We start from the raw sequence: 27,809 nt of genomic DNA, 5'->3' as shown, positions 1-27,809 counted from the left end.
GATGAAAGTTTTGTTGTTTAATCTGTGTAATATGCCCCCCAAAATATCAGAGGGAGTTTTTAAAGTTTGTGGACTTTTGGTCCCTTGCAGAGTACTTCATTTTTAGTGCTTCCTGGAATCGTTAAATTCGTAGGAAGAAAAGGGGGGAAACTTAACAGAAAGAAAGCAGGGGAAAAGTTTATGGAGGCTTGTTTGGTTTAGATAGACCACTAAGAGGCGCTAAAACCCCAAGAAAGATTTGATATTATCTAGTCGAGGAAGAGTCATGCCATCCAATGAAAATGCAGGTTATTCTCGTCTTGACCAATCACGCGCCTCCGTGGAGGGGACGTTAATGAAAGATACTTTTTGGGGGATGAGGGGGGCACGAGGAGTCAGTGTTTGGGATTTAATGCGGCACCGTGAGTGAGCGCCAACAAAACTGGCGAGCCAATTTAAAAATGATTTCGGCAACTTACGTTTTCACATTGTGCTTGTTTGCGTGCGCGCTGGCGAGACATTTCCACGCGGGACAAAAGTCGTTTGTGGCCAGGCGGCCGAGGGAGTTGAGCGGTGATGAGGAGCGACACATTTGGGAGAAGTTGCAGATGTCGGAACGCGGCGCGGTAGGACTGAATGAACACTCATGCCCGAGTTTTCCTGGAGTCGAGTCAACGCTGTTAAACAACACCCACACTGTAAGTTCACCACTTTTTTTTTTTAACAGCCATAATTATCCGCCGAGAGTGTTTTACCATGCTTAGACCGCTAGCAGAGAAGTCCATTATTTTGCAATGTATTCGAAAGTTATAAACTCACAAGTTAACAACATTAGACAAACTTGCACAAGTCCACAATTATTTTTTTTAAATGTAAATAATGCTCATTTCGTTATCCATTGGCTGCATCGATTTTGAATATTAATTTTAGCCATCAACAACAAAGTCTGAATTTAGGAAAAATCACCCATTTCATGAGCAAGATAAAGTCCTTAAAAACCTTCTGGAGGTTTCTTAGCTAGAAAATTAAACTTCTAAAATCAACATGTCATCTTGTAATTGATAAGAATTTAATGTAGTTTACAATTTTTACCTTTTCATCGTTGTCATAAAATGCATCACTCTTCACCTTGTTTATATCCTCATCGGCTGACACTGACAGCAGTGCTACCTCAAGTGGTAAGAGTGTGTGTGTGTGTGGTACCTTCTGCCATCTAATGTTCTGCTTGTCACTACACATCAGTGGAATTTACCTTTACCTTACATCGCTGGCATAGATAATTGAACTAAAAGATGATCCTGTGGAAAAATTGTTTTGATATAAAATAAACCCAAAAGTCAGACCAGTGTCACGGAATGGATTGTGATTAACTTTCGATGCGTCAATTTAAACTAATAATTCTTATTTTTGGAAATGTAATACTTGTATTGGTGTGAATTGAATTGTGCAGGTGTACCTAATAAACTGGCCAGTGAGTGTATGTAGGCCATTGGTCCGGATCGCATCCATTAGCAGCCAAATAGAAATGGTGCATGGAGTTTTAACAACACAAATGTTCTCGCAGTCTGGTAATTGGAGGCTCTTGGAAGAAGGACAGAGACAAAAAGACAACATGGTGGTATTCGTTGTACTTCCAAGATCAACTTAACAGTCTCGGTCTTCAATCACACGCGCCTTCATTATTGCTTTCACTGAGCCAAACGCCAAACACATCATCTGTGTTGCAAAGGAAAGCGAGAGCTGAATAGCCTTCATGCCCAGAGGAATTTTAGGACCAACTCGGCTGTTGTGTCTTCCTGTTTTCTTGTGTGTGTGTGTGTGTGTGTGTGTGCGTGTGTGAGTTCTAGAGTTCTATTACCAATGTGTCTGTCTGGGTCACATATTGGCATTGACCATGAAAATAATTGGCCAAGTTTGCACACTCCCACGTCCACTCACTGTTTGGGTTGAATGGTACCCTATCAGTGCTGCACACGTCCACTTACACAAGCTTTTGTGAGTGTTTTTATTGCTTATCATGGTATTACTGAAAGAAAAGTCAACATTACCCTATAGTTGTGCTCATATGTTTGGGTATGTAAACTGTAGAAGGGAGAAAAGGGCTCCATGCTGTGGCAATTGGTTTGATATTTTCCGAAGTTGAAGTTGACATGAGTAGAGATGTGCATGTGCAGTTTGGTGACGATTCACACTAGCATTTTTGTCATTTAGCAACGTTTAGCTTTTGTACATGTACAGTTGTACTCTTTTTTTTTTTTCTTTTCTTTTTTCCTTTAATTTTTTTTTTTGAGAGAGAGCTCAATATTGTTCATTCGGTAATCTTACCGATTCGACATGTCATCATCATTGCTCTCTCTCTCTTTTTTTCTTCTTCTCTTTTTCTTTTGTGTGTGTGTGTGTGCTCATTAATTCACCTAAAACCTATTAAAAATTCCATACCGTTCACCTAAACCAAATACTTCAGAATCCAGCTAGAGTCGTGAGGGTGTCAGGAGACCCGAGGAAGGATCAAAGAAAAGAAAGAAAAGTGAGATCCAGCGCCGACCAGACATCACTACCCACCGGGTTAACAACCAGAATCTTTCACCAACCCCAGAAACCTCTCAATTCCAACAAATTAGGGAGACCACAAGAGTACAACTGTAATTTTGACAACAGCGAATGCGAATGTTAAACAGGAACTACCAAAGTTAATATTGATGCATGTAAAAAACCCACCAAAAATTTCATAATAAGATTAAGAATACTGATTTACTAGGGATGTTCAATGTCATATTTTTTTTCAGACCAATACCAGTATGATTACTTTTGATAAATAAAATTGTGCACCCCTTTCAAAATGACAACATTTTAAAGTAGGGCCAATATATCATAATGTAGTTTTTTTCCTTACAGTTGCATAAAATTAATGGCAATTTTCTGGTCTTCTAAATTCTAATTCCTGATCGTAAAGCAGCCCCAAGAGGGTGAATAGATATTTTTAACATAAAGAGAAATTCCAAATTCATAAAAATGTTTATTTTTCCATCTGATTGTGACATGGACAAAGAGATCAGTGTTTGTTTTTAGCAAAGGGAAGTCACAGGAATATGATTTAATTGGATTTGAGCTGACAATATCTAGAAGATTTTGACTCATAAATTGATGTTGGCTCTAGTCTGTATTGGATCTTTGTTCAACTCAAGCAGTTGATCCGAGTTTTAGCCGTTTCTGCTTGAGGCTCCAGAGCAAGCTATGTCTGCTACGCCAAAGCTGAAGTCATGGATACCTGGACGGGATAATTCCCATTTTCTCTTCACTGTAGGAAGGAGTACACACAGACTCTACTTGTGTTTTTTGCCACCCCCCAGTGTAGTTTATCACTTTTATGGGGGGGAAAAAGAGTCAAGGAGTGATCTGAATATTGGCAAAAGTCTGTATAGACAAAGTTACTTAAGTTGGCAACTCCGTTAAAAAGGGTCCATGGACAGCAGAGGACATTATACTAAATACTGTAAGATGAAATCAAATAATCTTTATGAGTCCTGCAATGGGGTAGTTTCTATTGTTGAGAAGTTTGTGTCATTTTATCCTGAGAGCGAGAGTGTTTGCTTCATGTGAGTGTCATTAAAAAGACTGACTGTTCTACTAACTGGCGTTTTCCCCTTTTGTTGTTGCCTCCTCGTCTTCTCACTCCAACCCTTGTCGTCGATCCCCTCCGGCTGAAAAATGTTGAGGACAAAAAACAGCGGAGAGGTGAAGCTGGGTTGCAGCCAGCTGTTGGAGCAACAAGAAAAGCAGTAGATTGCGAGGAAGAGAACGAGTTCAGAAAAGTCTTTTTTGTTTGTTTGATAGAATTGATAGTCTTACCTGCACGTCCGACATGCAGGATGGTGGGCCATCTTTTGGAAGAATTACGAAAGCAGAACAAAAAGCCAAAGAAAAAGCAAAACAGGCTCCAAGTTCATCCTTTGAAGCAATGAAAGGATGTCTTGTAGAGATTTCTCCTCAAAGCGAATGTGAAAACATTTACAGGAATTACATGAAATCACATACCGCTTAACTCATTCACTGCCATTGACGGCTATAGACGTCAAAAAATTATTTGAACTATTTCTATTAGTTTAACATTTTTTCCCCACTTTTGTTAACAAGTGTGAAAAGCTAGATTTGTTTTATTGTACATTTAGAACAGATATGAAATTAGTAATTAATCATGAGTTAACTAGTAAAGTCATGCGATTAATTAAAAAATAATTAATCGCATGACTTCAATAATTAACTCCCGATTAATCATAAATTTTATATCTGTTCCAAATGTAATTTTTTTTTAAAAGGTTTACATACTCTTATTAACAAAAGTGGAAAAAGTGTAAAACTAATAGAAATAGTTCAAATTTATTTTTGACGTCTATAGCCGTCAATGGCAGTGAATGAGTTACAATTTCATTAATTTCTTAATTTGGAATTTATGCTTGATTAATTGTCTTGATGCAGTTGAGGCAAAATGGAGTGCACTTGATTCCTTCAACGAGTTTGCAGTTTAAAGACTACAATAAGAATAATTAAATAACTATTCACTTTCTCCGGGGTGGATTAAATAAATGATCACCCAATTCATATATTACATTTATTAACTTAATATTTAGTGACTAATGGAAGATGTCATTTTTTTTTTCAGTCTGAACAGATTTCAGCACATATTTTATGTAAATCACATCTGATTTAATGGTCATCACGTTGTGATGTTACGGTTTGTTTGTGTAGGCCTGTTTTGAGATTTGATGCCAAATAGAAACAAAAACAATTCAAATTTAGATTGATGGGTTAAATGAATGCGGATTTTTTTTTTAAACAAATGTGATACATACACAAGTGTTTTAATGTTAGCTAGTGCCTAGCCTGTTTTTTTTTTTTAAATGTATTTTATTCAAAATTAATATAGTTCAAAATTATTTCATCAATTGAGAATGAAACCAAACAAGCTTTGCAGTGAATTTTAAAAGGAATGATTTTGTAGTTCATGCAGAAAGTTTGTGTGATGTAACACAAGTGCACCCCGTCCTCGCTTCGTGTGATGTGGTCCAACCTGAGAGCGTTGGTGTGTTAGATCATAGGCCAGTGTTTGACCTCCTCTTCTGATGTTTTATGTGCGTAAACATTGGCGGAGCGCAAAGGTCAACGCTCGGAGGGAGCAGGAACAAGTAGCTCATTGTGTCAGCGTCCGACCTCTGAAGGACGACTTTAGCGGGCACCCTCCCACTGCCAAGTGTACCGGCATTTTTTGTGCATGTACAGCACCAGCACTGAAATGGCAGGATTCAAGCTCATTTGCGAGCACGTCAGAGATTTCCATTGTTTGGCTTTCGGCAAACTGTAGCTGGTGAAGTCAGCATTAGTCCATGGAGACTTCCAAGTGCTCGCTGGTTCAACACAAAACAGGTGTGAAAGCATCTGTCAGGAACATTGCTAAAGAAGAAAAGTCAAGATGTAACGTGGAAGTTTTTTGTTGTGCAAGTGGTTTACATTTGAGCTCACTTTTTTTAATAAAATATATATTTTTTTTTAATGACTTTCGGAGCCATGTTGTTGATGGTGAGAGACAGATGTGCGGCCAACTTATATTGCAGAAGTTTTTTTTTCTTTTTTTTAGTGAAATACATTTTAAAAAAGAAATTACAGTATATGATTTTGCGTAAAAGATTTAAGGGTTTACTACAAGCCATGAAAAGCCACAGCCCATTATCTGTCAAATTTCTAGTTAGCTCCTCCTTACATAGATTTTCTGTATTCAAAGTGTAGCTTCTAGCCATAGGAAGAAAAAATAAATAAAGTACTGTTCAAAAAGTCAAACTGTACAAACTGATTTCTGGATGTTTGAATAATTAATATTGCCACATTATTAATCATAATCACCTCAATTTTGTTGACCTTTTTTTCTATTCATACTGAAACACTGGCCAGTTGATGGCCAGTCCTGATCGATCTGAGTATAGTAACACAATTGCTTGTTGTTAGTCAGTGAGAATTTACGACAACACTTTTTAAGTTAGTTAATGCGATAATTTACAAAGTTGCCTAATAAGTCATGTCATCAGTTTTGTGAGTGGTTAAAAAAAACAGTTTATTTCTCTTGGGACAGTCATTTCACTTTATTGCTTGTCTTTTATTATGCATTTTCTTGTCCTGTTTGGATGTCAACTTAGGAGGAGTCTAAAGTGTCATGCTTTCGACATAAATCCAAACTTGAATGTTCTCCTTATTACAAGTTATTTTGATGAATCGTTGTAGCCCTACGCATAGTGACATTGACCTCATGCATTGTAAGGTTTTGAGCCGACCATTTGTTACTGTTAAAATGTGATCAGTGTATGTGTGATGCGGGATGTGTAAGAGTGATGCACACTTTTGCACTTGGCCGGTTTGCAGGCAATTTCCGTCAGACAGAACATGTCCTGTGGCTTTATAGTGCCCGACTACCTTATAAACATTGTTGCCTCTCCAGAAAAAAAGAAGAAAGGAGGAGGGCAACTTCCTACTGCTAAAACCCCCAAATTGGATCATTGCCAGATTTGTTGCTTGAATCCCCACACACTTGAACACAACTCTGGATGAGTAAACTGGGGATGTTTTTTGCTGTCAAGATGGTCATTAGCTGTATATTATGCAACAATTCAGAGAACTATGAATCCTCTTTGACTAAATGTCCGAATTGTAAACGTTTACATTCGTCCTGGAGAACGTAATGGTAATTGGTGCAGCCTGCTGCGGAGCATGTGTGTGCGTTTGTGTTGCTGCTGTGCTTGGGACATAACCGATTGTCTCCTTGTCTGGCTGCGGCTTTGTCATTTAGCTGAATGTAGGTCACACGCACACACACGTTTGCACATACGCACACACTAACACATGTATAGAGCCAAGTTGCTTTGTACAGTCAGGAGCATTCTCACTGGGCTATCGTGGAAAATGTACACACATGTTCTTACTAGGGATGTTCGATACTACTTTCTTATAGACCGATACCAGTATGGGTACTCAATGCTTGTGTGGTGGCAAGTACCAATACCATCAGTATTTTTGATACATAAAATTTCCTGCCAAAAGAAAAACATATGTCACAGTAAAACATTTTCATTAAAATTACAAGAAATTAATGGCAAATTTCAATTCTAATTTCAAATTTTTAGTTCCACAATAGGGCAGCCGATACTGCTATCGGCCACCGTCGCGAGTACCTGTGCCTGGTATCGGTACTTGCCCTTCCCTAGTTCTTACACATACGTGAGCTATTTACATAAATGATGACTGTACATTCATATCTTTACTTTTTCTTGATTTCTGCAGTTCAACTTTAAAGTGAGGACCATGGGCTCCCTATCACTTGCCTGGGTGGGAGATGAAACGGGGGTGAGTCTGTGCTTACAGTGGAACTTTTAGATTTGATCACAATTCTGCTCAATCTCTGTGAGTTTAGATTTTGAAATTGTATAAAATGAATTGTGTTCCAGGGTCACACTGTTGCCATCATAAATCCTTGAATGAGTTTAGCTTCTTTTTTTTTTTACAAGTCATAAAATTATAAAATGAAGTTGTTGGCTGGACAATATGAAATAAAATGATACAGTGATTTGCGATTCACCATTCACAAACTCCCCTTTTCGTGTTTTTTTTTCTTATCTGCATACTGGCTAATAAGTAATAGGTCATAAATAGTCATTTATATTTTTATGAGTTGTGGATGCAAGATGTACACCAGTGTCAGGCATCGCCAATGCTTTTTTCTAAAATAATCTAATCTTTTATAAACAATTATATTTTTAAGTGTAACAGTAAAATTAGTTTATAATAATATTAAAGTGTTTTGGGATCATTGTTTAAGGGTAGGGTTAGGGCTTAAACTATTAATTCTTAACTGTCAAGTGTCCATCCATTGTAAACAGAAGCTACCTACTGTATCGTAAAACAATAAATGGTGAACTTGCTCGTAACTTTGATGGAAATGCAGAGGGAGATAAATGTGCTGGTTTGGGAGTTGAGTTTCTTGATGTGAAGAAGAAAAAAAAAACTGAGATTCCTATGCACATTTCACTTGTGGTCACTTTAGTTATCCTTTGCTGATCAGCCAGGACGCAGACATATGCGCTACTTAAATTGAGACAGTACAATGAAATGTACTTAACTTTCTATTACCAGTTCTTATCATCTGACTTGTTTCCATCACTCAGCCTTCCCACACCACTTACAATACATCTTGCCTCCAAATTTTGCATTGATAATGATTTTTCACTAATGTTCTCCCCTGCCAGGTGATTCTGGTGTTGACCACATTCCAAGTGCCTCTGTTCATGTTGCGATTTGGCCAGTCCAACCTCTACAGGAGGTGAGCGCTACACTAAATATGGTCACTCAAGAGTTAGCCCCACCCCCTTTCTATAACTGAATGAATTTCAATGCAACTTTATGTCTGTGTCAGTGAAGACTACGGGAAGACGTTCACTGATGTGACCCACCTGATCAACCACACCTTCATCCAGACAGAGTTTGGCATTGCTGTCAGCCCTGATCACTCTGGCAAGGTGCTTCTCCTAAATTTTTTTGTTTATTTTGCTATTTTGAAGGAGCCTGATATCACATGCAATCTAGGTTGACTAACTATTGGACACTTTGTCAAAACGTTATCCTTCTATTAACGTTTTTGATGAAGCACTTGTGTTGGATCTTAGTCAACCTTAAACATTTCTTGACAATAATATGTTATATGTAACCTCACTAGTCTACACATGACATTCTGATTAATATATATTTTTTCAAATGTGAGTTATGAAGCAAAATCTCAGGGGGCGGCCATTTTACCACTTGCTATTGACCGAAGATGACATTAATGTTGATCAGGGCTCAGGCAACAACCAATCAGAGCTCACCTGTTTGCTGAAGCTGCGCTGTGAGTGATTGGTTGTTACCTAAGACCTGAGCAACTATGATGTCATCTTCAGTCGACAGCAAGTGGCAAAATGACCCCCCCCCCGTCCCCCCCCGAGATAGATAAAAACGGCTGGATTTTGCTGCTTAAATCGTATTCCACTAACACAGTATTAACCAGAATACCATGATTTTGTTGTTGTTGCCATATTTAGACTAGTGGGAAGCATAGAACATATTGTAAAAAAATAAAATAAAAAATTGGGGTTGACTTCCACTTTAAATACTTAAAATTGGCACCAGTGAGATTTTTATTTGACCTAGAAGGAACTTAAGTAATGCCCTGTGATGGCTTCACCCCACCCGTGACTCCAATCACGATAAGTAGTAGAAAATGAATGGAACTAACTGCAGCTTGCAAATTAACCACCAAGTTATGATAGTGTAGTTGTATGTTGTATGTAAACTAATGGTTTGTGTTATAAGGATTTACATGACTTAACCCAACCATCTAAAATCTTTTTTACTTTCAGAAAAAAAGAAAGAATTTTCTTTCATATTTTCTTTCAGGTGATCCTGACGGCTGACGTGTCCGAAATTGGGGGATTTCGATTATTTCGCTCCCGGAACTTCGGCCAGACCTTTGAGACGTCAGAACTGCCCTTTAAGCCCCTCATTCAGATGCTGTACAACCGTGGAGATTGTAACATACTTCTGACTCTCAGCATCAGGGTAGCAGCAAACATGTCAAGCTGTTCAATTGGATCAATGCAGTTATTTTTAAATAATAGTCAGAAGATGACACTTTATTACATAATGATATATTTCTACTCCTGCCAGTGGGATTTGTGGCTGTCGGAGGATTTTGGTGCCACCTGGCGGAAGATTCATGACAGCGTTTGTCTCGTCAGATGGTAAGAATTGTCCTCTAAATTGTACACGTAATAGGAGGAAAACAAGAGCGAGCTTAAACTGTATCAACAATTCTTCAGAACATAGTTAGTTATACACACAAGTGCACTACAATAATGAGCATTGCTAAATGAATACCTCCCTGATCATGCCAATGAAAACTGAGAATTGCTTTTGTACTTTGCTTCCCTTGCAAGGCAGATTGTTTCGCACATTGAGCTCACTAAATTGTACAAATGTACCTAATGTATAGTTTTGTCAGTCCAAAGACAAAAAAGACACTTCAGTTGTCTAGTATATATTTGTCAGTTTAATTAAGAATCATTAAAGCCACATAAAAATTTTTTTAATCATCCAATCACTGACACCGCGTCAGTCTTGTTTAAGTCGGTTTCCTCGAGACATTCTTGTATCTTCGTGTTTATGTGTTTCTTGTCTTGTGTTGTTTTTCCAGCTGCACACAATTTGTGCACCCCCAGTTAACGTGGGCTTGTGGCGTCAACCTGTGGTTGTATTCACTGCATTGCGGGAGCATTGCGATAGCACTGGCTGACCGCAGCTGTCATTTTGGCCCCTAAATAGTTTGCCAAGGGAGGCAACAGAGGCTTCCGTTAGACTGAGTCATGAGTCAGCAACAGTTTTTTGCAATTTATAGAGATCATCCAGCCCACTCTCCAAAAAAATGCTGGTTCCCATTCCCCTGCTTATATTTAGACAGCACTTTGGAATGTTTATTTGCCGCCAAGAAACCACAAATATAATCACTCTGATTTAAACATACACAACTGCCAAATGTTGCAAAATGTTGACAAGCCACTGTTCCTTGTTCTCGTGTTGCAGGGGCGCAAAGAATAGCATTTACTTCACGACGAACTACAACGGATCATGCAGTAAGTGATACAGTTGCACGTGCACACACACATTCAGGAAAGCTTCATAAGCCCACCTTGTATCTGCCAGATGACAAAGGAATGTTGGAGTTAAGGAAAACGGTAGACTACGGCAAAAGCTTCCAGACGATCGCAACTAGAGTTTTCTCATTCGTACTGGGCGGACGCTTTCTTTTTGCCTCCATCATGACTGGAAAGGTGAGCATCTGCAGTATCTGCCATTTTGTCAACAGTGTCACAAGTTCTTGTCTTACCTGACAATGGCTGTTTGCAAGGTTTTAACAATACACAGAAACATCGCCAGTGTTAGATTGACACTGAGAGTGTTAAATTTAACACGGGAAAAGTGTTACTATGCGTCCACACCAATGAGTGTAAATCTGACACTTTTCACAGTGATACCTTTTTCACACTTAACCAGTGTTACTCCAACACTGTATAGTTAGTTATGGTAAACACTGACTAGTGTTGAAAGAACTATACACTGGTGTCAGTGTTAAAAATTTAATTCTGCCTAACTACACTTAACTCACCAATGAGTGTATTGCACTAGTGTCAGTGTTAAAAATGTAACTCAAAGTACATTTTACGCTGGTAGCATTTTTCCTCGTTACAAGGCCCTCAAGGTGCTTTTCATTTTGATCCAACACTGGAAATTTAACACTGACCGAGTTGCCGTGTATTTGTGTGTGCGTGCGCGTGTGGAAAATGTGGATAAATATGGCCCCATTCAGATTTGTTTACGCTGTTGTTGTTTTTTGTTTGTTTTTTTTTAAAAATCAGGACACAGAGCGCATGATCCACGTTTCGGTGAATGGAGGAGAAGTATGGAACATAGCTCAGCTTCCTGCAGTCAACCACGAACAATTTTATTCCATCCTGGCAGCCAATGAAAACATGATATTCATGCATGTGGATGACCCAGGAGGTCAGGCACACGTTGCTGATGAATAATATCACGTTGCAATGACAGAGCGAGAATGATTCAACATAGGATAGTATCCAAATGTTGTATTTGCGTGTGTCTCCCAGACTCAGGGATTGGAACGGTATATGTGTCTGATGACAGAGGAACCGTGTTCTCAAAGTCTCTAGAGCGCCATCTCTACACCACCACAGGAAGCGACACTGACTTCACCACCATTGCGTCACTCAGAGGCGTTTATATGACCAGCGTGCTCACAGAGGGTAAGCCAAAGCGCTTTTGGGGAGGAGTGTTGGGGAACTGCCTTTTGCACGGTCTATAAAACATATGAATAAACGTACAGAAGCTTTTATATAACTTTCTAGCAACCCCCCCCCCCCCCCAAAATGGAAATATTTTCCCTAAAGAACATTAAAGATTGGGCTTTTAATTGAACTAAATATCTTATTTTTATAATTACTGTAAAATCTTGACTCGCACATAAAAAGCCATTTTTCTCTGTGTTTGTGTATAATACGGTCCGCTGATTTGCTGGTATATTTTTAATAATAAAAAAGAAAATTGATTCAGGGAGTGTAAATGCAGGTTAAAAATGATGCTCTTTTCCCATGCCTGTGACTAAAGTCTTTTTAAAATCATGTTTTTGAAAATGTTTTTCTTGCATAGAACATCTAAAATAAGAATTGTTGAACCAACTTAAATTAAACAGAATTGTTGACCAACTTCATAAAATTGCTTCAAGGGGTACTCGATTGCATTAAATTAATCTAAAGTGAATATATATTAAGTTTAATTAATTATGAGTTCATTAAATCTAATATATTTACTTTGGATTAGTTTAATTCAATCATTTGTTGGCCACTTGAATTAAATTTTTACAAATTTTATTAAGTTGTTCAACAATTCTCTGTTGAATGTTAAGTTGGTTCAACAATTCTCTTTTTTATTTTTTTATTTTTAGTAAGCATTTTTTTTATTTCTATGAAAACCTCTTTAACGCTGTTAACTGCTTTTAAATGTTGTGTTTTTAATTACAGTATGTGAAGCATATTGAGTTATATGGTGTATGAATTGTGCTATAAATTGATGATTCTTTTTTTGGGGGGGGGGGATTTATTTATTTAGTAGTGCTATAAATACAATTTTGGTCAGTCAGAATCCTGAAGACCGTAATTATTAATATGACACAGTGTAGACTACAGACATCTGTCAATGGTGAAAAATCACCCGTTTTTTCCCCCAGCAGTTTTTAATAAGTGCTTCGGATGGATGGATGGATTGATTTAATAGACTTCAACATGCATTATGAACTTGCGTCTCCGTAGATGGAACAGTCAAGACGGTGATCACCTTTGACCAAGGAGCGAGATGGCAGACACTGCGTCGACCACAAAACAGCCATTGCGACATTGAGACGTCCACTAACAGGCCAAACAGAGTGAGACAAACTAAATGATCCAAGCACAGCCCTTATAACGCACACATACACCCAACTCGGCATGTTCCACTTCCATTTGTGTCTTTATAGTGCAGACTCCACATCCACGCCACTTACAGCTCGGCCATGAAGATGAACGTCCCCATGTTGCCACTCTCACAGCCAAGTGCAGTGGGCCTTATTCTTGCTCATGGTATTAAAAAAACACAGAGAACTTAATGAATATTCTTTCTCGATAGTGTTCCGTAACACGTTCCTCTCTTCAGGCAGCGTGGGGGATGCCGAGTCGACTACGCTGCCTGACGTTTATGTATCTGACGACGGTGGCTACTCGTGGATGCGATCGCTCACCGGTCCTCATCACTATGCCGTACTGGACTCGGGGGCTCTTCTCGTGGCTGTGGAGCACACCAACTTCCCCGTCAATCAAATCAAGTGAGGAGGATGCCGTGCGGCACTTTTAGTCATTTGCAGCCTTTGTCACACGATAGGTCCGCCTCCATCCAATACAGGTTTTCCACCGATGAAGGACGATGCTGGCGCACGTATAACTTTACCAGTGATCGCTTCCACTTCAGCGGAATGGACAGCGAGCCGGGCTCACGCTCCTTGAACGTCAGCTTGTGGGGGTACAGAAATGACTTTACCAAGTGGGTTGTCATCACCATCGACTTCAGGAATCTCCTCACCCGAGATTGTGAGTTATAAGAAGGGAGTTGTGTGCGGGCCAAAGTTTTTATACACCACTTGTGTACACGCAGGTATTGACGAGGACTACGTGCCGTGGTTGGCTCACTCTGCCGACCCTGACAGCTCCAATGACGGCTGTGTGTTAGGCTACAAGGAGACGTTCCTACGTTTGAGGAAAGACTCGGCCTGCTGGAACGGGAGGCAGTTCAGTGGCAGGCAGCGTCTGTCTCCTTGTGCCTGCACACTGGATGATTATCAATGGTACGGTGCATCGCCACCTATGGACAAAGTCATGTTTTACACCCAGGTTTGGTGCTTGTTACCACTCCCAAAAAAGTCCTGTCAATTCCTGAGTGTAGTCATCTTCTCTTTTCACTTGTTGACGCTGTATTTTTCTTGATAATAGCGATTGTGACATCTTACGGCACATTTTAAAATGGGGTTGAGAATGGAAGCACATTTGACTCTGCTTTGTCCCACAGTGACTTCGGATACTACCGACCTGAGAACAGCTCAGAGTGTGTGGAGCAGGAGGAGATGAAGGGCCATCCTCTAGAGTTCTGTCTCAATGGAACCACAGAGGAGCTGCAGACCAGTGGGTGAGAATCTATGACTGATTTTTTTTAAAACAATAAAACAAAAAGGCAGCAGCATAATTAAACAGCAGTCCTGGTTGCAAAACATTACTGCTTGGACAATAAAGACAATACCAGAACTTCACCATCGGGCTCAGTTGTGTTTTACTTTTAATTTTGTATGTTTGTCCGCATTATAAGTTACCGGAAGATTCCAGGGAACCTGTGTGCTGGCGGTTTCCAGCCTGTCAGAAAGGAGACTGACCTGAGGAAGGGGTGCACCAGTGATGCTCTTCATCCATTTTCTCTGGTTGGTGCCACTCATTTTCAAGTCAACCCCCCCCCCCCCCCCACAAATATTTTGAACAATAATATGTTCTAAGCAGTCCCACTAGTCTAAATATGGTATTCTGGTTAATATTGCGTTAGTGGAATATGAGTTAAGTAGTAAAATCAGGCCGTTTTTATCCATTTCAGGGGGCGGCCATTTTGCCACTAGCTGTCGACTGAAGATGACATCAATGTTGCTCAGGTCTCAGGTAATAACCAACCACAGCTCAGCTTCAGAAAACGGGTGAGCCGTGATTGGTCGTTGCTTGAGCCCTGAGCAACTGTGATGTCATCTTCAGTCGACAGCAAGTGGCAAAATGGCCGCGCCATGAGATGAATAAAAATGGCTGGATTTTGCGTCATTATTCTTATTCCACAAATGTAATATTAATCAGAATGTCATGTTTAGACTAGTGAGGTCACATATAACACATTATTGTCAAAAAATGTTTAAGGTTAATTAATTATTTCAAATTGAAATACTGTCATGATTTATCTGCAGCATGTACATGCACCTTTTTTTGTGCAATAGTTACATACCATAAACAATTTATTTGCTGATATTACGATATACCAGTTTGACAATGTAATTCAAATATTGTATTGATTACATATTTTAAAATGCATATTATATGTATGTTTTGTTTTAATTGTATATTGGGATATATAGGTCTTTTTTTTTATTATCTGTCGTTGTTTAAAAAAAAATTATACTCGTACTCATGTTATGGGTGACTACTTGTTAAATACTTGTATTGGTCTGAAAGAAAAAATTAAATGAGGTCTGGAACGACGAACGTCCCTATTTAATTATCGTTATTTGTGAGCAAAAAATAAATGAAAATACAGCACATTTTACTCCAAATTAGTCTCAAAATTCACTTCTAATGGCATCCCTTCAAAAAAAAGTCTTATCTTTGGTGAATGTCTGGTATTTGCTTAATAAATACCATGCCGCTAATAAAAAAAATTATATGTCAAAGCGCTGCAGTTGACTAACTAAAAGCCACCAGTAACTAAATGAAGAAATACAGTAAATTTTCTTAAATCCGACTTTTTAAGTTTTAAGCAACATGCCATTAAAAGTTCAACATTCACATTCTGTTCCTTCCTTTCTGTCAGAGTGAAAGCGGCTCATCAAATGCCGCAATCACAGCCGTGGTTGTCATAGCCATGCTGCTGATGAGCGCTGTTGTGGGCGTCTGGGTGATCAAGAAATACGTCTGTGGGGGACGGTCAGTCAGCTACATCTCTGCTACAGGCCATTAAATAATATTTTCCTGCATTTCTGATATGTGCTGATGTCCTTGTCAGGTTCCTTGTGCACCGCTACTCCGTTATGAGGGAACACGCTGAAGCTAACAAAATTGAAGGTGTTGATGATGTTGATGCCCAGTACATGGAAACAGGAATACATGTAGCACAGTACAATGAGGATTCAGATCAGGTATCTCAGACAATGTGAAATGTTCCTATTAGGTCTTTTTTTCTTTTCTTTTTCTTTTTTAAACTGTTTCTGGAGTTTGATTGTTTTCCTCACAGGACCTCTTGGAATAGGTTGGACATTTTGACCCCCTCCAATCTGCATTGATGCCTGCTTCTCCCACATGCTGATTAACATCTGCTTCTCAATTTTCATTATCCCCTGGTGGCCGGAAGATGCGACAGCAGTGGGTTGAATTATCACATGGTTGAGGTTCCCATCAAGACAAGAGCATAGCGACAAATCAATGGAACGTGGGAAGGGGTATGGGGCAAAAACTCAGCACAGAACAAAAGGAAAGCTCTGACGTTCCAGCAGAGCTTTTATTGTTTCTGTCAGGTCGTCGGAGTGTCAAATTGTGCTCTCGGAGACGGCGTTTGGCATTTGACAATGCACTGCAGAGGAATTTGAGATGTTTTAGCTTACAGTGTTATAGAACAATCAAGTAATAGAATACAGCTACTGAAAAAAGAAAATCCTGAATATAATTTAATTTTGCCATCTTCAAAATGTTTTTTTTTTTATTCTACATTTAAAACTTGTCAATTAATATAGTCATATAGACATTTCATTTTGCAGAGTCACCTCAATTGGGCTTTGGTATGTTTAAATACTATTTTTCATGTTCACATCCAAGCTGTTTTTTTTCCTTTTCAAAACAAGCACTTTTACATCAAGTAACATCTGTGAGCAGTAGCATTTAATGTCCTCTCCCACTGAGTCATGATTTTTCAACTGTAGACAGCTGACATTTTTTTTTAAAGCTTTTGAAATCATCACATTGGGGGACGCACTTTAGATATCAACCTTTTTGTGCACACTGTTTGCTTGTAATATATGATGCTAAAACTACTACATATATGTTTTCTTTCTTACAAAAAAGCACCCTCAATGTAGGCAAAACAGAGAATGGAATAACATTTCATTAGTCCAGTATTATGCTTAACAAATATTTTGTTTAATTTACTCATATTCTCTAACATTTTTGAGTGATGTGAACCATCCTGAATAGAAAAAATAAAAATATCCTGGTGTGCCAGTCAATATGACATTTGGAGAAAAAGTTCAAATGGTCTACAGTTGTTCTTAAAGGGAGGGCAATGTGAAGCATCACAGTGTTACAGATATTTTTCGCTCCCCATTTTGTGCAGTGAATACAAAAGACTTGAATTATTGCCAAAGCACTTTTATTGTTGCATTTTTCTAATTGTAGAGATAAATCTACCCTAGCCCAGCAATTAACAAACATGAAAGTAATACTAACTCAAAAACTTTACTTGAAAATTATTTTTAAATAAAATACACCATATTTTTATATTTCCCCACGTCGTGTGTCATATTAAGTTGGATACAGGTACTAAAAATAAGCAAGTCTCAACTGTTTGTTACTACAATATATATACACCGCTTCATCCAGTATTTTTATGTGTGCATCTTCTACAGTAATAAGAGCTGAAACGTAACTTACAGGCAAAATGTAAAGCCTGTCTCCTCTAGCAGAGGTGATTAATATCCCAGCAGATAAGCTACTCGCTGTAGAACTAATAGGCATATTCTCAAGGAATGTTTGTCAGGTATGAGAACAGTACATGCTTGATGTCTCTATACACGCAACAGCTTTTTACTGGAGATCATGATTAATATTTTTGCACTGTATACGCATCTGTGAAAAAAATGCATTCTTGCCACATACATATATGTTACCATGCTCCTCTTGTTTTTGTATATTTGAGGTGAGAGTCACTAATCTGTGTCATGTTTTTGGACAATGCTGTGATAGGACCATGGATGAAAAGTATTTGAATTAAAAGTATCTCATAGTAGAGCTTCATTCACATTTGTATATGTATTTTTAATGAAAGTATTGATGAATTAAATGTCTCTTTCACGTAGATTAATTTGTGCTCTGTTTTTGGTTTTCATTCATTTTAAAATCTAAAATAAAATCACTGAGGCGCTTTACTGGTGCTACACATTTCTGACGGGGCTCTGGCGCCCCCTAGTGCCGGTATAGCGCTATCCCTGCATGAATAGATGAAAATTATGATGGAAATTGATGAATCAATTTGAATCACATTAGTTGAAAGTGGATAATTTGCAACCCCATACCTCGCGCCACACAAGACAAGGCATCTTAGCGCATTTCACACGCAAGGCAACTTCGCATAATTAAACGTACAACATTTAAAAGCATTTACAAACAAAATAGTTACATTTAAAATCTAGATCAAAGAGTGGCTTACTAAAAGAAACCGTGCAATAACATGATTAGAATTTACGAAAATTGCGCCTCCTGAACACTAGGCGGCGCTACTTCCTCAACGTAACAGTACTTCCGGAAATGTGTCCGTTTTGAAATGCAGTTAAGCTAACTGATTAGCTTCCATTTAGCTAGTGTCTGAAACCCAGGAGTTGGACTCAATCTTTTAATCAAAAATGTCGATTTGCGTTGTTAAGCTACATTACGGATGGAGCAAAGTAGTGGCCTTAAAGTGATGTCAGTTCATACCGGTGAGGCCATTTTCAAACCAACATATGGTCCAGGAAAGGGGACATAAGGCTAAATGTTAGCTACATGTATTGACAGGCTTGTTAGTAACGTTCGGCAGGTTTTTAACCGTTCAAAAATAACTATTGATAAAGTAATTCATGCAGCAGTAGGTAGCTGTAATTTTTAACTTGCATCATTTTTTTTTGCTTTGTTTACGTTCTTTGTTGTCGCGGTAAAAATCGGGTACAACTGTGTAATGTTAACGCTGCATATCTACAAATGTCAGTATTTTATCACAGGACGAGAGCTATTGTTATTGGTTTATGCAGTCGTTCCCTATCTTTGTATACATGTGTTTTCTGTTAGATAAAGGACAATAGTAGGTTATAAAAAGCGTCCACAGTACACGTAAAAAACACAAAAGCAATTGATTGTTGTATGTGCTTGGTCAGTGATTGTCAAAGTTTTAAATCACGTGACAAAAAATCAAGTATCGTCTTGATTAGCTTCATGCAAATCATGGTGCTCAAAAATATTTTGAGAATGGGCGAGCGCCATTTGCGGCAGTGGCGTGTGTCTCGGACTTTAGGCAGCTTATACGTCACTTTCGTTTTAATGTTGCGGCAAATGCCACATGGCTGCCGCCGTCGAGGCACCTGCCTTTGCATGTCCTACAACCGTTTTGTAAAAAAAAAAAAAAAAAAACGCACACAAAAAATACGGAATCTGTTCTTTTGCTTTTATCACAAATGTGTCCATTTGTAAGGAGACTTTGTGGATTTTTAGGAGTGAGTTGGCCTGGTATGTGTGATTCACTATCCTAACGCGTACCCAATTTTCAATTCTGATTGATTCAGCTACTAAAAGTTTACTATGAGCTCCCTATCAGCCCAGGCTTCCGCCTCAGGCACACCAATCAGGGCCCTGCCTGGAGAGGGAAATCAGGTACACTGGATCAACAACATCAATGTAAAAGTTGCATGTTTACGTATTATACATACATGTTTTTTTTTATTGTTTTTTTTACAAATGTGTTCCAGGTCCAACCCAAGGCCCCACTCTTGCAAATACTGCGCATTGCTGGAGCCCAGGAAGATGTCTTCACACTCAAAGAGGTTAGCTGTCAAGTGAGCGTAAGAGAGTCATGCCGCAATGTGAAATGTTTGGTTGCCAGCATGCCCATATTTGGAAGTGCTGACTTAGCCGCTTACCAGGAAGCAAAAATGGACATTTTCCGAGTGAAACACGATTAGAGAAGTGAGTTTCCACTGTACGTGCAAGTGTCATTGTGTCTAATTGTTTATGTTTGTGCAGGTGATGCACTACTTGGGCCAGTACATTATGGGAAAGCAGCTCTATGACAAACAGAGGCAGCACATTGTCCACTGCCAGGATGACCCTTTAGGAGAGCTGCTTGAAGTGGAGAGCTTCTCAGTGAAGAACCCAAGGTACACACCAACATTTAGGATCACTTTTGTTCAAAATCTAGCCATTTGCAAATGTAAATTAACACTATTGTGGCTTTTGTTTTTTTGAACAGCCCAGTGTATGAAATGCTCAAGAAATACGTCGTTATACTCGGTAGTGCTGGTAAGTGCCACAGAAATGTCAATTAGTGATGACTCATTGCCTTTGTCTAAATTGTAACTCAATAACTATTTGATTCAAAGTTTAGATCCTGTGGACTATGGTGGATATTTTACATCCAAAAGTGTGCTTGTGATGGATGCGTGTCTCTTGAGGGTCAGAGCAGAATAATAACATTTCAAGCCTTTAGTACAGATCAAGGAAAGAAGGCCTTAGATCAAGGAAAGAAGGCCTTAGTGAGGAGTGTGTGGTGTTCTTGTTTCTGTTACTGTGTCTCATCTGAAATGCAGACGCTGCAGAGAATCTTTCTGTGGGCCATGAGTGTGTTGAGGGCGGAGTGGAAGATCGTGGTCAGGTAAAACTGAAACATGGTGCTTAGAAGAAACGGAGCCCCCGACCGTTCTCGCCTTACTACACACAACTAGCAACCTGAGTACAAATTGCTCATACTGACACGGGTGACTGATTGAAACTGGAGGCTTTTTGCTGCATTGCAGTAAACTGGGAAGTCTGACTAGAAAAATTTCACGGGGATGCTATTTAAAATCTGACCTGCTATATCTGGACTAGATGTTGCCGTTGGTTGAACTCGGCTCTCACCTCTGTTTGGAAACTGACAGCTGATTGTCAAGTTATCTATTCACAACCAAAGCAAATAGCAGTTTACCATTATTCTCTATATATCACCGAATGTGCCAAATGCTCACCCACCTGAATTCAAACCCACTTGGCCCCTTTCTGTACTATTAGCTCATTTTTAACTGCGACTTCACTCTTGCTCGATTTTGGTCATGAAATCCTCACATTTCCAACTATTTTTTTGTTTTTATTTTCTTAGGAAAATGGGGAAAAGAAAAAAGGCATCTTGTTTGAGTTGCTAAACACCATGTCTTTAAAGTTTGTATTACAGTATACATTAAACACACCCCTATAATAATGGTCAATCACTAATTCAATTTGCTCTAGAAAATTACCATTAAAAAAAAAAGCAATAATATTTTTAAGCAGTATTCTGATTAATACCACGTTTGTGGAAGAAACAGAATAATCCACCCGTTTTAGTCAATTTCAGGCGGCTGCCGTTTTGTCCTGCACTGCCACCTGCTGTCGACTGAAATTGACGTTAAAGTGTCCACGGGCTCAGCTTGCGAATGTGCTCACCTGTTTTCTGGTTTTGTTCACGAGACATTTGCAAGGTGAGCCCGTAGGTTCTTTGATGTTAATGTCAGTTGACGGCAGGTGGCAGTGCAAGACAAAATGGCAGCCTTCTGTGATGGATGAAAACAGGTGGATTATTCTTATTTCTTATTCCACAAATGAAATATTAATGACCTACTTCAACACCGAGGATGCGACATTAGTATCGATTTGGTAAAAAAATATCGAAGTTCTGCAAGACAACCATGATGTGTATAAGGTATTACACATATTAAAACTAGGGGTGTCAGGTGATTAAAATATTTAATTGTATTTAATCGCATGACTTCAATAGTTAACTCACTATTAATCGCACATTTTATATCTGTTCTAAATTTACAAAAACAAATTACAGGTTTTCATGCTCTTGTTAACATAAAAGAGGGGAAAATGTTAAATTAATAGAAATATGGCTGCATCTTTTAGTTATTGATACAGTAATTTCATATTTCACACAGTTGAGTTAAAATGAAAAAGATGTGTTGTACAGTAATAAACGAGTGTGATATTGATTTGTGTTGAGGTCATACATTCTGCCACTAGATGGCATAATTGCATTTGTAAGACATTGGTGACAGCTCAGTGCATTTTTCTTTTCATATTAAGAGCTAGCTAATTTTTAACATGAAGTAAGTTGTGAACGTCTGCACCGTTTTTAAATTGTAAAATGCAACTTGACCCCAGTGTCCACAAATATATGCATTATTATTAAATGTATTATTGCTCATTTTTGACGTGGACGTGTCTGCTGTGTGGCGACTGGAATTCCCCGAGTACAGGCTTTCCAAGTAAGGGGCGATCATTAATTGTGCGTAAAACAAAAATAGTGGCATTCAAGGAACTCAACACACTAATTTTGACACCCCTAATTAAAACCAAATAAAAGAGTGTTTCCACTACTAAATTGTCCACACATTAACTCGATGTCTATAAGAGAATATTGGTCATCTCCCTGTCAGATGTTGTGTAGTGAGATGAGGTGGCCGGTCGGGGCTGCTGTCTTCGTTTGTGTCCTTTTGTACAGAGTGGCACCGTCTCTGTACAGCCCCATCCTCGGTCTGGTTTGGTGGAAGGCCCCGCCTCTTTTGTGCGCCCCACCAGCTCCACTCTGGATGGGGGACAGAGTCACTGTCTCTGTCTGTCTCAGAGTTCTCTTCTCTGCTTCACAATGGAGGGTCGCAGCTCCCAATCGGAAACTGGTCTAACGACAACCACGCAAACTTTTTCTCCTTTCTCCGTCTTCATGTATCCCCCCTCCACCCCCCATTCATTCTTCTGTTGTCCTGGTTATTACCCAATGCCTTGTCTCCCACCCTACATATTCCACGTAGCCCCGTAGTCAGAGGCCATCTTGAAAAGGAGCTGCGAATCCTCCAAGTAAACCAGTTGTAGCTATGTGGTCTAATGTATTTTTTTCTCCTCCCACCTCGCCCCCCCCTCCTCCCCCTCGTAGATGTGTGGGGGTGTGGTCAAAGCAGGACTGGAGGTTGCCAGTGACAGGCCTCCCCTGCCGACCTTTCCTCAAAGACGACCTCGAGAGCCTGATGACGGTAAATAAACAGTTTGTGTGTGCTCAGGATTTTACTCTATGCTGTTCAAAGTACTCAAAGTACTTTTTCCGAACCCGTTCAAGACTCCCTTGAAGGTTTGCCCCACTCTGCCTGCAAACGGCCCAAATTAGATGTCACTCTTGATGACTGGGATCTCTCTGGCTTGCCCTGGTGGTTTTTGGGCAATCTCCGCAGTAACTACAGCCGCAGGAGCAACGGCTCCACTGATATTCACACCAACCAAGTACGAACCCCGCCATGTCACATCCTTTTGTGGTTATTTTTTCTTGTGTGTGTTTTAAGCGCGACAGAGTTGGTCTGGCTAATGCCTCATCTTTCCCCCGTCGCAGGAGGAGGACACGGCCATCGTGTCGGACACCACGGACGACCTGTGGTTCCTGACGGAGGGCGAGAGTGAGCAAGTGAGCGTGGAGATGAAGGAGGCGGCGGCGCTGGAGGAGAGAAGTGCAGGAGAAGGAGACACTCCGCTTGATGAGGAGGAAGCAGGGGGGAAGGAGGACAAGACGGATCGAGAGGTAAGAGTGTAATATATTGGAGGGCTTTTTTTTTGCTTATTGAAATACACATAACTTTTTTTAAAGGTTGTAACAGATTAATGGCATTTCCGTTCATTTCAATGGGAAAAGATCAAATTCAAGTTGAATCTTAAGCCACCCCTGTACTCATAATGATTTCCACTGTGAAGTCTTGTAAATTAATTGTTGTGATTGTGTCCTCAGATGCAGGAGGAGCCAGACGAAGAGTCTCAGTGTCTCAGCGATGACACAGACACCGAGATCTCCACACAGGTTTGCACAACTTCTCTTCTGCTCGTCTCAAAACACCATTTTTGACTATATTTATAATATAATATTTCTATTACCTCTTCCAATTTCGCTACTCTGGCGACATGAGATGAAAAAATAAGTCAGACCGATTTCAGTTGCTGTTCGTAAACAGCACGTTCAAAAACTGACGCACGAGGAAGCCGAGGAAAGCAGCCAACCAGGTGCGAGCGTGAAAACAATCCACTAACCAGGAGTGCGGGCGTTTGCACAGCTGAATTTGCATAATGTATGCAGACAAGACATATAAATCGAACTCCTAACACGTCCGCGAAACGAGTCCACCAGTCCATCAATCTGTAGCTAGCGTTGGCACAGCTAAATTTGCATATGAAAATGATAAAACTCGCTTGCCTCAGTGGCTTGGCTGGCGGTGAAACGTTGCGAGTCGACACTACGTCACTCGACGTGTGCTCTTTGCGCATGCGAGTCGCATCACAGTTGCATTGCGTTCAAATTGGATGTCGATGATAAAATGATACTTCATATATTAAAAAAAAAAAGTCTAAAACAAATAATACAAAACCAAAATAAAGCCTTTTCCAAAAATAAAAAACTAACAAACCTGATTAAAAAATGTGTATAGTAAATTAATTAATTAATAATAATACCAATAATAATTGGATGTCGATGATAAAAAGATACTTCACATATTAAAAAAAAAAAGTCTAAAACAAATAATACAAAACCAAAACCAAAATAAAGCCTTTTCCAAAAATAAAAAACTAACAAACCTGATTAAAAAATGTGTATAGTAAATTAATTAATGAATTAATAATAATAAATAAAAATAACTAATAAAAAAAATCCCAAACAATTCTAACCCTGGACTATGCTCTCCCCGCTTTCAGGACGCGTGGCAGTGCAGCGAGTGCAGGAAGTACAACTCCCCCCTGCAGCGGTACTGCGTGCGCTGCTGGGCCCTGCGCAAGAACTGGTACAAAGACGTCCCGCGACTCGCCCACTCCCTTTCCGTACCCGACATCCCGGCGTTCAGCTCGCTGAGTGCGCACCACCAGGACGACGACAGCGACGCCGACATCGACGTCCCCGACTGCAGCCGCACCGTTTCGGACCCGGTCATCCTGCCCTCGCACTCCACCGCCGACCGCCCGCTGCCGCCGACCGCCGCCGCGGGTCGACGCACCGCCGGCCACAGGCACGATCAGGCGTTAGGCGGGGAAGGTCAGGAGGGTCTGGGCATGGAGGTGGAATGCCGACCGGAGGCCCTGCTGGAGCCGTGCAAGCTGTGTCTGGTTCGACCCCGCAACGGCAACATCATCCACGGACGCACGGCCCATCTGCTCACCTGTTTCCCGTGTGCCAGGAGGCTCCATAAGTTTCACGCTCCTTGCCCAGGATGCGGAAAGATTATCCAGAAAGTCGTCAAGATATTCGTTATGTAAAATTCCAGCTGCGTGTTCATTTGCATGCACTCTGTGCATGTTTTTAGCACCATCTCAATTTAGCACTTTGGCGCCTGTGAAGGACGGATGGAGATTTTTTTTTTGTTTTGTTTGGTGCCACGTTCTCACAAGGGATCAATAAGAGCAGAGATATATATTTATTTATGAAATTGTGCAGCTGTTTGTGCCCTTATTGTAAAACGATTAGATCTCTTTAAAGGTGCTGTTGAAAAATGAGTATTATTTTTTTTTGTGGGGTGGAAGGGTTGTTGGTTTCCCACTAAATGATTTCAGCCTGTCCGAAGAACCTATGAGATTTTTTTTTTTTTTACTTTGTTTTGTTTTCAGTGTGCTGTGTGTCACAAATGTGAGTAGAAGCTGAAGGATGGAACCACAATGCTCTTATTACGATCATCCGTCTCAGCTCTCCCTTTGTAAGTCAAGAATTTTCAATCACCATTTAATTGTCCAAATTGATATCATCAACCCCTACGGTCATTGTTTCTTTTGTAAAGTGAGAACAATGTGACAAGTTTTAACATTTTCTCAACATGGTGATGTATTTGATTTATTTATGATCATTTTAAATTGAAGTTAAAGCAAGCACTTGTGCTATTAAAGAGCTATCAAACTGGAATCTAAAGAAGGCTGAATATCAATTATAGCCAATAAAAAGGCTTAAAGGGAGGCTGAGAGTTGATTTGAGCTTTTCACTGCCATGTAAGCATTTTTCGTTTCTATTAGCAGATTTTGTTACCATATTTGTAAGATTGTTTTCAACAACTGCACACTTACATTACTTTTTGAGTGATGGCGTTGACCATTCTACATAACATACAGATGTCACCAGGCTTCAGTGAAGTTAATCATATTTGGCTTTTGGCTTGTGTTTTCTTTGCCTACCAGTAGGGGGCGATAAGTCCTGCGTGATGGTGGTGACAAGCTGTACATTAGCACTAACAACATAAAGCAAATGTAGATGGATGCATGTCCATAGTAATGACTAGATCCATAATGAAAGCAGGGGAGAGCGAAAATTAGCATTTGAGTTTATAATACAAATGAAATTAATGTGGCTTGCTGTGTTGTCACTCTGACCAATAAATGTCAACAATATATTCAAACCTCTAAGAATGACTGCTGTGTGAAATATGTTCACTTTGAAGCTACAGTACTAAGTTAATATAAAACTACTGAAAAGGTTGGTCTTTAAGTTGTGTAGTCGCTCTAGAAAGTAAACAATAAATATTCTCTCTTAGAAATTCCAGTCCAGGGTACGTCGGTGTATTACCTCACTCAGCACTCATCCCAAAGGCTAGCTGACATTTGCTCCAACTCGCACACGACCCCAATGAGGACAAACACTAGAAAATGTTCACTTTCTATGTCAAAGGCTTTCCTACCACATGGATAGTTGATATACATTTGCGTATGTGAGTGTGTGTGTGGATGACGGCCAAAGAATAATTCATTGTATGACAGGCCAGCTGTCCCGTGTCCTCTCCTTTTTGACTGGTGAGCAGCACCTGGGTCTCTCCTTTCTTTGCTTACTCACTGCTCTGTCCTTCACGGGGGCGTCGTCCATCAAGTGAACCCTGTGACCTCTGCATCACATTTAGCCTTACACACACACACACATATATATACACACATATATATACACGCACACATTATGGGTGGGAATCTTAGAATGTCTCACAATTCAATTAGATTCTGATTTTTGGGTCTGCAATTCAATTCAGAATCGATTTTTGATTAAGAATGATTTTTGATTCAAAATGATTTGATTGACAATGATTTTTGCTTCAATTTATAGATGTGCAAGGAATCGTAATGATCTACTTCGGTCTGACTCGCTAATGCTAATTAGCGCGCTACTCGCTGCACTTTTATCACTCAAAAGAACGGCTCCACACTGCAAAAAAAAACCAACTTTTATTGGAATAACTTGATCGTGACTTTTTCCTTCTTCTCTCTAATGTGGCTACAACTTATCAGTGTATTATACCGCGTGGAACCACACTGCCCCTCAGTGGCCAAATCGGGTACAACATGAACAACGCTCCAAATAAAGGCACACACAGACAAAGGCGAGACAGTATAAAATAATTTAAATAAAATCGATATATATATATACATACACACACACACACTATGATTTAATAAGTGTACTTCACTTGGAGAAGACTAAACAACACCTAACGCGGTGTGGAGGTGTTTCTGTCCCTCCCTATCAACATGACTCACCCGACAGACATCACAGACTGATTTGTCAACGCTGTCAAACACGTCACATGGCATCCAAGAAGAATGGCACGCCACTAGTGACTTGGCACCCGGTTCAGCTTGGCAATCTGTAGAATGGCACCGCCCGGGGAGTGGGAAAGAGTGAGGAGGGGATTCTGGATGATTCCATAGCGACACTACCTCCGTTTCAACATCCCGGAATAACTTTGCACATTCTCGCTTCATAAACTTGGAGGAGGGAAAGTACTCAATGGTTTGACTAATTCTTTGTCTTTATATAGATAGCAGGGGCGCTGGCATGGAAAGTTGAACATGACACACTATTTGCAGTAAATAAACTATTGTTGGAACAATTAAATTAAATTG

General features: G+C 39.7%; 2 protein-coding genes across 2 annotated transcripts; both read left to right on the top strand.

Annotated features, from left to right (window-relative positions):
- The first annotated feature begins 356 nt into the window (after positions 1-356).
- LOC144056978 (sortilin-like) lies at positions 357-18,012 on the top strand. The gene is made up of 20 exons (XM_077574152.1): positions 357-677; positions 7,303-7,365; positions 8,265-8,338; positions 8,432-8,534; positions 9,448-9,609; positions 9,718-9,791; positions 10,630-10,679; positions 10,750-10,877; positions 11,463-11,607; positions 11,712-11,867; positions 12,930-13,042; positions 13,133-13,235; positions 13,309-13,477; positions 13,555-13,739; positions 13,804-13,993; positions 14,215-14,331; positions 14,509-14,617; positions 15,760-15,872; positions 15,952-16,084; positions 16,180-18,012. Exons 1-20 carry the CDS (start codon positions 441-443, stop codon positions 16,192-16,194), a joined length of 2,439 nt encoding a protein of 812 aa, XP_077430278.1. The 5' UTR covers positions 357-440; the 3' UTR covers positions 16,195-18,012.
- Positions 18,013-18,451: 439 nt separating this feature from the next.
- Positions 18,452-26,330, top strand: mdm4 (MDM4 regulator of p53). Its single transcript, XM_077573827.1, has 11 exons — positions 18,452-18,631; positions 19,469-19,556; positions 19,652-19,726; positions 19,926-20,059; positions 20,152-20,201; positions 20,489-20,553; positions 22,849-22,945; positions 23,029-23,189; positions 23,296-23,481; positions 23,686-23,754; positions 24,642-26,330. Exons 2-11 carry the CDS (start codon positions 19,485-19,487, stop codon positions 25,194-25,196), a joined length of 1,464 nt encoding a protein of 487 aa, XP_077429953.1. The 5' UTR covers positions 18,452-18,631; positions 19,469-19,484; the 3' UTR covers positions 25,197-26,330.
- Positions 26,331-27,809: the final 1,479 nt, after the last annotated feature.

Source organism: Vanacampus margaritifer, chromosome 8 (genome assembly GCF_051991255.1).
Source record: "Vanacampus margaritifer isolate UIUO_Vmar chromosome 8, RoL_Vmar_1.0, whole genome shotgun sequence".
Taxonomy (NCBI): Eukaryota; Metazoa; Chordata; class Actinopteri; order Syngnathiformes; family Syngnathidae; genus Vanacampus; species Vanacampus margaritifer.
Note: the sequence above shows the minus strand (reverse complement) of the source record. Positions and strands in the feature narration are given on the sequence as shown.